The sequence below is a fragment of the Protopterus annectens genome, chromosome 8.part0 (assembly GCF_019279795.1).
Source record: "Protopterus annectens isolate FY-2018-M chromosome 8.part0, PAN1.0, whole genome shotgun sequence".
NCBI lineage: Eukaryota > Metazoa > Chordata > Ceratodontiformes > Protopteridae > Protopterus > Protopterus annectens.
This window is the reverse complement of record NC_056741.1, coordinates 929,007,216-929,019,720: the sequence shown is the minus strand read 5'-3', so window position 1 is coordinate 929,019,720 and position 12,505 is coordinate 929,007,216. Positions and strand designations below refer to the sequence as shown.

General features: G+C 39.3%; 1 protein-coding gene across 1 annotated transcript in view; it reads right to left on the bottom strand.

Annotated features, from left to right (window-relative positions):
* LOC122808053 (TYRO protein tyrosine kinase-binding protein-like) overlaps positions 1-12,505 on the bottom strand; it is a 200,021-nt gene that overhangs the window by 91,075 nt on the left and 96,441 nt on the right. The window contains exon 3 of the mRNA XM_044079036.1: positions 102-236. Within this exon, the coding sequence (XP_043934971.1) occupies positions 102-236 (135 nt within the window). The remainder of the gene's footprint in view (positions 1-101; positions 237-12,505) is intronic.

Here is a 12,505-nt window from a genome sequence, read left to right as displayed (position 1 = left end):
TTTCATTTTATTAAATTTTGCTGTCATGAAACTTTAATGATGCATGGTTATTTTGGTACGATCTCAAGGATAACAAAATAATTTAGAGTGGCGCTACTTACCTCGACCAGGGGTCTTCTTTGTCTGTTTCCTTGCACAGTAGTAGACTGTCAGAGCTATAACTAATGTTACAACAACATCACCAACTACAATTCCAGCCATGGTGCCAGCTTCTATTTTGTAACAGTTGTCACAATCTAAAATAAAAATAAGATCTTAGTAATATACTATTAAATAAAGGTACTGGAAATTAAGTGAAAATTTGGTCTCTTTAAATGCATTCATATTTATGTTTCATTTATTTTACTCCTTGATGCATATGTGAGTGGACTATTGTAATGATCCTTTTCAACCATGACCTGGGCATAGAGACAAAACAAACCCAAAAAGTATACACAAAATTATTTCTCCAGATTCAGCAAGCCCTGCACAGTGTGCATGATTAGTGTAAGGGGTAATGTTGGCAATATGGCGGCTCAGCAATCCACGTACATGCTCGTCTGAAGAGCGCAAGTGCTCTTGCACTAGTCCTGCACTTTTCCAGCCCCTGTATGCAAATTACCCCATTTGCAGGTAATAACCATGCAAATGAGGTAAATCTGCTATCCAGGAAGCTGGAATCAGGCCGTGCAGGACTAGCGTAATCTGCAGGAATGTATTTGGTTACAATGGTATGGTACATGAGCTGGAGATAGTGGAGTGCTATAGGGTAGACAGAGACCTCCTACAGCAAATAGTTGAGCTGTGCCAGCCACAACTGACACACCCAACTGAATGAGGGGAACACATCCCAGTGGATACCAAGGTATGTGTAGGCCTAGGTATACTAGCCACGAGTACCTCCCAAAGCAAAACTGGGGATATCATGGGGATCTCACAGGCATCAGCATCTAGAGTATTCCACCAGTTCCTGTCACTCACCATCACATATATGTTTTGAGGGCTCCACAACAGGTAACTCATGTGGCGCATCCAATAACTGCATCAAACTGTGATAGCACTACAGAGTTGTCAGGGTTTGATAGCTTGTGCTGGTAGGTGTGTGAAACAAACAAGCTGCAGTTTTACTCTCCCACTCATCCCTGATATGTCTTTGCCTCTGTCTACCTCTTCCACTCCCTCACTGGTGGATGTGGAGACGTACACCTGCTTTGCTTAGGCAGCAGCATGTGTATTTTAAGTGATGCTCATGATCAGCTGATGGCCTCTGCATGAATTGCAGCCCTCCCTGACATTTCTTTATCTCTGTCTGCCTCTCCCTCTCCCTCTCTTGTGGATGTAGAAACCTACACCTGCTTTGCTTAGGCAGCAGCATGTGTATTTTAAGTGATGCTCGTAATCAGCTGATGGCCTCTGCATGTATTTCAGCCCTCCCCAAGCTGATTGCATGTGGAACAGCTGTGGTAACATTCCCATAGCTAATTGGATGGAAACACACTCCAATATCTAGGAACATCATGTTGGTGTTAGCCCTTTTTGTTCCCTGTGAGCAGGAACTAGGTTTGATGGTTGGCAAACAGCATCTGAGATGGATTGGGAATTTACCTCTAACAACATACACTGTGGAAACAGGGCAACACACAGGAGGGGGATGTGCCTGACCTGACTACAGACTGTAAGTGCTGCTATACTGTATGTGGAGTACTGTTGGTTTTTCAGTGTGTGTGTGTGGATATGACTTTCCTACATGTCGCCATACCTGCCATGTCAGTTCCATGTTTATGTAGAATCCCCATCTGCAGGTTCATCTGCAGACAGGGCAGTGTGTTGTGCCTTTGGTTTCATGTGTTACCAATGGAGCATCTATCTGTGGACTGCAGAAGATAGTGTGAGGATTGCAGTCTGTAAATGGTGAAAGCTGTGACAATTACTGACTTCATATCCATCATAGGACATATGTTGCAAGAAACCCTGTTACAATGGTAAATGTATGTGGTTATCACAGCAACATGTCATTATTGGCCCTGTGTATGTGCTTCCAGCACCAACTCTGTCAACCTGTGTACATATGTCATGCATGACATGGTGCATATGTGCTGTACACCATAATTAGTGTCATCATATCTGCTAACAAGCCAGTGAGATATCAGACTGCTTCACATGTTATGTACAGTAGGGGTTATATTTGATGACATAAGCTGGACATTTTGTGGATGTTTGTACAGTTCTTCCTGTGTGTGGGCATCAGTGTTACAGACAACAGGTAGCAATACCTCTTACAGCAGAACCTGCAGACACAGGCCAAATACACATTTAGGTAACGTTCCAGATGTACAGACAGCGTGAGTAGTGTTGTTATGTGCTTTGTATCTTGCTGGTCTTACAGGGTTTCTGTGTACATGGTAGTTTAGCATGGAATGTAGTCTGTCTGCATAGCTCTCAAATGTGGGCCTATCCATATGATAGCCAGAGGATTGCCTGTTAGGTTTTACCTGTGCACCACACAGGTCTTATCCCAGCTATATCAGTGGCATTCTGTCTGTTGAGTGCTATCAGTACATGGTTACATCCATTTGTATTTCAATGTCGTATTCCTGCATAAGGGTATGTTGCAACAAATCCTGTAACACCAGCAATTTCCAGGGTGTGTAACAGCAATAATTGCAAATATGGCCCTGTGTTCCTGCCTCTGTCCCCCACATATATGCCAGTCTTTATCCTGTTGTGATACAGTAAGGAGTTGTTAGGTAATGGCCTATCATTATTTACTGCTAGCATTACTGCTATCATCCCAGTCATGTCATAGACTCCCACAAGAACTTTTGGGCAAGATTCATATATATGGAGGCAAAAGCTGGACAACACATATGTGCTCTTGTACATTCCAGAGGTCAGTGTGTGGTATACAATGTTTCTTGCTCTTGTACAGCCTTTTATGGGGGAGGGGTCAATGCCATTACCCTAGGCTGTGACACCTTTTCAGGTATATAAGCGTTAAGACACATTGAGGTGTATGGTTGTACACTTTCATACATTCCTCCATGGGAACAGTGGTGGGCTGCAGCTTACAGTGTTACACAAAGTTCAGTCAGTCAGTCAGTGTGACAGTGAGATGTTAGGTTAAGCGATGTTATGTACGAGATACTGTAACATTACCACAACTACATTTTCCCCTAGGGCTTGACTACAGGCTGTAAATGGAAGCTGCTGACCTACATCTGTGAGTGTTGATTGTTTCTTGTCTTGAATTACTAATTTTTTTTTAATGTTGTACTAATCGCAGGCCTCAGCCTGGACAGCACAGTATGTTATATATCCACAATGCTTGTATCTACTGTTTTGTGTGGGCCTTGCATCCATCATTGTATATGTATTTGAAAATATATGTGCTGTCACAAATGGCATGCATTATTGTAGAAAGATTAAAGGTTTTTTGAGTATGCAAACCTGTGTGTGGTGTCCTGAACTTTGAATTGTGAGTGGGTATATGTTGACTGTTACGTATTCTCATTTGTGGGAATGGTTGCCACACTACACTTTTCACAGGTACCACTTACAGGTGTTATGTTTCTGGGATATACTGTGCACCCAGTATGTCTGCAGTACTTCTACATATGTATGGCTACTAATAAGTGTTGTCTGTGTATATGTGTATACATACACATATATGTATATATATATATATATATATATATATATATATATATATATATATATATAAAATTTATGTATAGATATATCTCTATATATATGTGTACATATATGTCTACATGAATATACATGTATATGTATACATGTGTGTGCATATCTGCAGCATTGTAATGTGCAGTCCTTCTACACTGACATTCCCTACAGTCGAATGACTTGTCTGCATGATATGCTTCAGATATTGCCCTGACTTTTTACAGTTGTACAGTGGCTTACTGTTAAACCATCGTAGCTGTGTTGCGGAGGGTCCTGGGGTCAAGAACTGCATGTGCTGGATATTGCATTACACAGCATATCTGTTATGGCTGTGGTGGGGGGAACATAACAGTAATCACAAGGTATCCCTCATTTGAACCCCCACCCCATTAACTGTGCATAAGGTCAGTTATTTTGTGGTGGAGGTTCCGGTTGTTTTTCCTATTTGGAGATGCAATTCACATATCTATCCATATATCTATATATATATATATATATATATATATATATATATATATATATATATGTATATCTATAAATATATATATATATATATATATAAATATATGTGAACATATTTATCTATCTACATATACTATTGATGTGATATGATTTATGTGTGAGTCATACATTTATATGTAGCTGTGTATCTCTCTACATTTACAGATCTATAACTGTCCATATGTCCATGCATGTTTGGCTCACAATATTGGCCTGTCCCACATTCGTCTGGCCAATTGACATGGATGATGTCAGGCATGAGGTCAGTCAGGAATGATGATACATTAGAGTTTCATACTTCATGTTGTTCAGATTATGTGTATTACAGCAGATCACTGTTTAACTGGCAATGTTTTACATGTATAAGAACAATATTTCACATTTATCCCAATTTGTACCCCACTTTTGTCACACTGTGTCCAGAATGTTTGCAATAAGAGGTTGAGTGTTATGATATTAGTACAATTCCCCTTATGCAGATTGACTGTGTTGCCTGATATGTCTGGGAATACTTGGGATTTTGTATATCCGACATGGTGTAGTGTTAATTCACTATGATTGTGGTATGCAGGTCCTGGGTTCGAGCCTTGCAGTGGCTGTCAATTTTGTTGCTGGGTTGAACAAGGGCGGTGGGATACAGGATGATTAAGGCACTTTTAAGCAGTTGCAAGCATGTTTGCATGATGGTAAGTGTTGCCAACTGCAGGTAACATCCAGTTACACCAGGTTAGCCTTGAAATCGCTTACTTTGTGTACACAGTGCTTACCGTCGCGCAAACATGAACCTTCAGTTACATATGCTGACAGATAGTTTGCATCAGATTTGCTGAGCCTGTAAACATAAACTCGCTTACTAATGCTGACATATGCTTACTACTGCTTATTGCTGCTTAACCTAACTACTGCTTTATGCATTATGAAACTGACACCTCACATATGCATTTCCTGCAGTACTCCAGTTTATATATATATATATATATAATATATATATGTATATGTATATATATATATACATATACACACACATATATATATATATATATATATATATATATATACATATATATATATATATATATGTTATTTCATGACCGCAGTACTCCAGTTCATATATATATATATATATATATATATATATATATATATATATATGTTATTCCGTGGGTTATGCAACATACATATTGCTCATAACGTGCTTTGCCATGGGAAATGTTATGTCTCAGTTCCTTCCCTGTGTCTCCCCCCTCCTTTCTCACTTACATTCATGGGCCGGTCCTATTAGAACGGGTCCATCCAACCTGGGCACGCCTCAGTCCATAATGTCATACCCATCATTCCCTCCCCCCTCCCCAGTCCTCCTCCACATCACTTATCCTTCTTACAGGTTCCAGCCGAATGTAACCACACCACTACACATTGCCCATTCTCCACTTCTCAGGACCCATCACTTAAGTTGTCCCAACCCATGGATCTTTAGGCTTCCCAAACATTTAGTCCACAAATATACATAACCTTCTTTGCTTACCTTTGAGGCATGGTATGTTACTCTGAGGATTCTTTTTAGCATAATTTTTGGGGTCATCCCACCAGGGCCAAACATGCATTTGTTTAAGATTAGACTTAGCAGGTTGACACTGTTTCTCCCACTGGTAGTATCCTGCCAGTAGTCTGGGAAGCAGTGCTGTGCTATGCTTAGTGGTGCTTATTATTTGATTTGCATGATATCTGCCTTTTGGCATTGATTTCCGATCATTACATGTTATATATGTGTCTTGTATCCTTGAGTCATGTGTATGTACACTGTATGGGGTCCTGGGAACTTCTACATTTCATTACAATAACACCTCATATCTGGACTTACTGCAGTACTCCAGTTCACATATATATGTTCTGTAGTCAGTTATGGCACATATGACTGTATACTGATGCCTTTCACAGGTTCAGTTTGGTTATACTACGGTGAAGACATGTTTACTACTACCTCATTCTTCTGTACTTCTGTGATGGCTCCGTGGATAGCTACTGGGACTATGGTGTATATTGTCCCGGGTTTGTGACCTGCATGGCTGTTTATTTAGTTGCTGGGCTGACAAAGGCCCATTGGATACAGAGTGATTAAGGCACTTTAAAGCAGTTGTAAGGCCTTAAGCCTGCTTACTAGTGCGTACAAATGCTTACTATTGCTTATTTGTGCTTACAGCTGCTTACTAGTGCCTTATTCAATCTGACACTGATATGTCACACGTGCATTTCTTATGGTACTCCAGTTTATATAGATATGCTATTTTGTGTGTTTTGCAACAAAACTATTGGTTATAATTTATTTTGCCATGTAAAATAGACTGCTACAGTGGGACTTGAACTGGGAATGCCTGCTCATTGGTCGGATGCTCTACCCACTACACTAATGCTGTTCTGCTTCATTTGCATATTTCTACCATGATGTCTTACCCGTGTTTCCTTCCCCCGGCCCATGAGCTCCATGTACACAGCATCCATCCATTCTCCAGTTGGTAGCCTAGCCATACCACACCTCTACACATTGCCCAATCTACACATCTTGGTACTCCTCTAGTATACTGTCTCTACCCAAGCTTCTGCAGGCTCTTCATCTGTTTAGTCCATGTATGTAAGAGCCTTGCTGTGATGGTACTCTGATACTTGGACAGATATCGATGCTACTCACAATTAGTGGTTCGTCCCACCAGGGACGGACCTGTTATTGTGTCAAAATTAGACATAGCTGGTCTCACTGTTTCTCCCACTGTTAGCATCCTGCCAGGGGTTTGAGAAGCAGCGATTTGCTCACACACTTGGCCAGCCTCATCTCCCAGTTCCATGGAACTGATGCCCCAGGTGTGAAATTCTGTGAATGAAGCATGCCCACATGCCCCCACGGCATGCACCGTTTTTCATTATTCTTTTCAGTATTATGAAAGACTACTGTTCTCACAGTATGATTGGACAGGCACTGTTCTTTGATACACATAGACTGCTCGATATACTGTGATTAAGCAATGTACACATGTTTGCTGGTATTAATCCACATACTTACATACATTTCCTATACTGTTGAATGACTGCTTGATTATATGTTTGTGATAGCAGCAGCTGAATGTGTATCTGCCATGGCTTAGTGATAACTCACTTTGACTATAGTGTGCAGGGTCGGGGGGTCGCAACCTGTGAGTGCAGATTATTTTGTTAATGGGCATGATGAGAGATGTTGGTTACAGAATGACTAAGGCACTTTTGAGCAATTGTAGGTGAGTATGCGCTGGTTTGTGCAAGGCTCAACATTGCTGACCTCCGGTTGTGGTGTCTTACACTGAGTTAGCTTCTACGTTGTTTAACCAGTGTGGCATTGCTTACCGCTGCCCAAACAGGCTTAAACCCACTTACTCCTGCTAACCCCCATGCTACTTTATGTATTTAGTTTGCATTTGTTGACCGGGACAATCTGACTGGATGCTTGTCCATTTTCAGAGGTGACCCAGGGAGTAGAGCTCCACACTAAACCCCAGCTACTCATTACAAGTAATACAGTCATAGAGAGTAACAGACTTAACATAGCTACGTAACATATTCTTCATGCTTAGTTTACGTTAACATGTCGGTATTATACATGCTTAGGTCAGGTTTACATGTCGGGTATGACTGTTGACAAAGGTCAGTTTAAGGTGAAGTTGGATTCCAGTTTAACAGTTCTGGACAGGTTACACTCAGGTATTCGGGTTAGGTTTAGTTATTCCATACCTGTGTGGTAGAGTAGAAGAGAATAGTGAAGGGATAGGTTACACTCAGGTATTCGGGTTAGGTTTAGTTATTCCATACCTGTGTGGTAGAGTAGAAGAGAATAGTGAAGGAATAGGTTACACTCAGGTATTCGGGTTAGGTTTAGTTATGCCATACCTGTGTGGTAGAGTAGAAGAGAATAGTGAAGGGATAGGTTACACTCAGGTATTCGGGTTAGGTTTAGTTATTCCATACCTGTGTGGTAGAGTAGAAGAGAATAGTGAAGGGATAGGTTACACTCAGGTATTCGGGTTAGGTTTAGTTATTCCATACCTGTGTGGTAGAGTAGAAGAGAATAGTGAAGGGATAGGTTACACTCAGGTATTCGGGTTAGGTTTAGTTATTCCATACCTGTGTGGTAGAGTAGAAGAGAATAGTGAAAGAGTAGGTAGGTAGGTAGAGGGGGAGACATTGTAACTGTATAGTAGGCTGTGGGAATAATTGGTAGGGGAGCAATAGGGAAGATTAAAAGGATGTTGGGATATGTATGCGAGGCAGAACAAGAGGTGTCGGTTTCAGTACTTGATGTAGGGGTATAGAATGTAAGGTGGGGGTTGGAGAATTTAGCTAGGTGGTGAGCATGTGGTGATCCAAGTGTGCTTGAGGTGTTCCTTCAAGTGTTATTTACATGTGTGCTGTGGTACAGCTGAGGTAATACATGTGGGTAGGGGGTTCCAGATTCTGCCAATATAGTCTGGGAAGGGGATGCCAACTACTTGTAACTTTAAACATTAATAGAAATGAAAAATGGGTTAGTAGGTAAGTGGTGTTAATGAGGCAAAAAGAGGGAAAGATAGTAGGGGAAATAGCCAGGGATGTGCAGGAAGGCTGAAGGAAAGGTCCACAGCTGGCCATTTCTTCTACGGCAACAGCTGTGCATGTACACTGCATGTTGAGGTAGATTTGGACACCCACACCCTTGGGTAGGGTAAGGACAACAATAATAACTTGTGATGCCAATTAGATTGGCTTACATGCCTTCAGTGGGGTGTTGCGACCATGTGTTCTTTGGTGTTATTTAGTGGGTTTTGCAACAACACATCTCGTTATACCATACTTTGCCATGTAAAATAAACTCTGCTGTAGTGGGACTTGTACCGGGAATGGCTGCTCATTAGGCGGCAGCTCTGCCCAGTTCACACTATTGCTTACATCCACGAGGCGGTCTGAATAGAACAGCTCCAGCCAAAACCTGCATGCCTCAACCCATAATTTCATACCCATAGTTTCCCTGCACCTCCTCTACAGCACTCATCCTTACTCTGGGTGCAGGTGGGGTCTAACCACACCACTACACACTGCCCACTCTCCACTTCTTGGGCCCCATCTCGTACATTGTCTCAACCCATGGGTCATCAGGCTTTCCCAATCTTGTAGTCCGAGTACATACATGCCCTGCCTTGATAAATCATTGCACAGACGGGACTTCAATCACCAAATAATTTTTGGGTTGTTCCACAAAGGACGTTCCTGTCTCTTTTTCAAGATTAGACTTAGCGGGTCCACAATGTTCCCCCCACTGATTGTACCCTGCCTGTGGTTTGGGGAGCAGTGGATTGTTTACTTTGTTTGTGTGTTTGTTTGTATGTTTCCCCTGTCCATTTGTGGGGGTAATGGTACATGTTACACTTATGTTGATTGGGCCCCTCACCCCCATTGGCACAGCCTGTGATCATATGTCATTCTTATGTGCTGTATCATATCATAGATATATATCTGTGTGTGTGTGTATATATATATATATATATATATATATATATATATATATATATATATATATATATATATATATATATATATATTTATATATGTGTATATATATATATATATATATATATATATATATATATCTATATATACATACACACACACACACACACACACACACACATATATATATATATATATATATATATATATATATATACACACACACACACACACACACACACACACATATATATATGTGTATATATATATATATATATATATATATATATATATATATATATACACACACACACACACACACACACACACACACACACACATATATATATATATATATATATAATCTATATATCTATATATATATACATATATATATATATATATATATATATATATATATATATATATATATATATATATATATATATATGGTTCCCCTTCAAACCATCAAACATTTAAAACATCAAAGTTCAGATCATCGAGGCCAGAACATCAAGTTTTAAAACATCAAAGGTTTAAAGGAGAAGAAAAAGGTAAGTGTAGGCGGGGGAATGTTTGTGTTTTTGCAGGGCACCAAGTTGTACTGCATACTGTGTGTGTCTATGTGCCATCCGTATGATGGCACTACAAATAGGGTACAAAAAATATCCCGTTTAGCACTTCTGCATATAACGCTAAATGGGAGATTTCCATTTACTCCACTGTAGTGCGGTCTAGGAGTTGGAATATTAAAGTAGGGAGGCGTGGGGGGTCCAGGGTGGCACTACGCTAGTCCTGCATGGAAGATTAGTGAATCCGGGGGATTGTGTTTGACAAAACATGATGCACAGCAATTTGTATTTACATTATTCAAAAGCAAACATTGGCTCAGAGGCATACAAGAAAGATAGAATACACAGAATCATGTATTTAGTTTAGCAATTCAAGGTAAAAAATGAGATAAAATCATGTAAGTGCACTGAACTGTATATTTACAGTAGTACAAATAAAACTAATGAGGACGTTGATAGATATAACAGCAAGCAGACACAGTAGACATATCCTACTTAATGTGCCTGTAATGTATTGCTAAGTTCAATATACATATTTACAATGAGAAGCATGTTAATGGAACATACAAAAATGAAGCTGAAAGGTAGACTGAATCTATAGAGATAGACCAGATGCTCTTAAATATTGTTAATCCATTGTCATTAAAACATATGCATTCTGCCTCACTGTGTAGATACCCAGAGACTGCTAGTTTGGATCCTAAGAAAGTAGTTCAGATTTAATTTCAGGCAGAAGTTAATTATAAAGAACAGGACCCTGTCTAAAAAAGATTTTTCCCCAATAACAGCTTTAAATGGGGGTCAGATTAGGTGAAGACTGCTTTTTGAATAGTTCTTAGAGTATCTCTGTCTTCTTATAAACAATTTTCTTTTCAATGGCAGGCAATAGCCCTCATTTACAATTTGAAAAATTTTAAAGAGAACAATATCTCTTAAAAGGTAGATCTTGCTGTGATAAGTAGTCAATTTAATTTCCTTTGTAAAAGACAGTGGTGTATATGGGAATCTGCAAGCACAGAAAATCTAAAGATTTCATTTTCAACTATTTGTCATCTATGGGTGTTATACATTGAGGTGAAGGCATGGAGTGGAAAACATTTTTGGTTAGGACAAACCAGGATGTTGGGGTAAAGAGATAAAAGTTATTATAGCAACGTTTTATCAGAAAAAGGATTTTAGCTATATTTTCAGTATGTGATAGAAAGTAATGGATGCAGGGAGAGGCCAAGATGCTTATATTCTCAGACGTGGAATGATATTGTCATGTCTTTTCTGAATGATATTAGTCAATGTGGGATGCGTTTGGTTAGAGGTCAGAAGCATAACATTTTTTTTTTTGGGGGGGGGGGTAGAGAAGGAACTCATTAGTCTCTGACCATTTTCCCAACTGAAATTTTGTAATTGTGTTTTCAAAATAGATTTATTGGTTTGAAAAGATAGGAATACCATTTGTGTAAATGATAACATCTAATGTGGGTTAATTAGTTTGCAATATCATCAATAAAGAGGGGGATAAAAGGAAGAGGAAAGTTATTTATTGGTGTGGACTTGGAAAATCTGATTCTCAAGGCAGCTTTGAAACCACTTTATGATGATGTTGTCAAAGATGAATTTATTAAATTTTTAAGGAACAGGTTGTGATTACCATTTCAAAAGCCTTTAGCATATTGAAAAAGAGACTGGCTGTAATGAGTTCCTCTTTGACATTACTGTAGATTTTATCAGTTGCTGTGATTAGGACAGTTGAAGTACTACATTTATTTCTGTAGCAATCTTTTTCTCTGCAAGGATATTATGGCTATTAATATATTTGAAAAGTTGTTTATAAATGATTTTTTTTCTGTCTTTTTGTCAGTGGGTAGAGATTCAATACAGGACAAAATTTAATGTTTTTGGACAGATTGGTTTAGGGAAATAGTTATATTATGCATGTGTGAAGGCTAGTTGTACTATTACAGAAGTCAGAGAGAGAGAGACGTGATAGCATAATAAAGGGCTGATAGTTTGACGATGCATGTATATTAGTGATACAACTTTAGTGATGATTATTTATTTATTTATTTATATTTGTTGACCGGGAGTGTCCGACTAGACGTAGGTCCATTTTCAGCAGAGACCCAGGGAGAAAAGCTCCACAGTTAAAATAAACAGACAGTAGTTACATTGGATTACATAAAGGTTAATTTGTATAAGAATATCATGCCATCCATTAATAATAAAGAAAGAAAATGGATAGTGAAACTAGGGGGTTTGTTTTCCCCTGG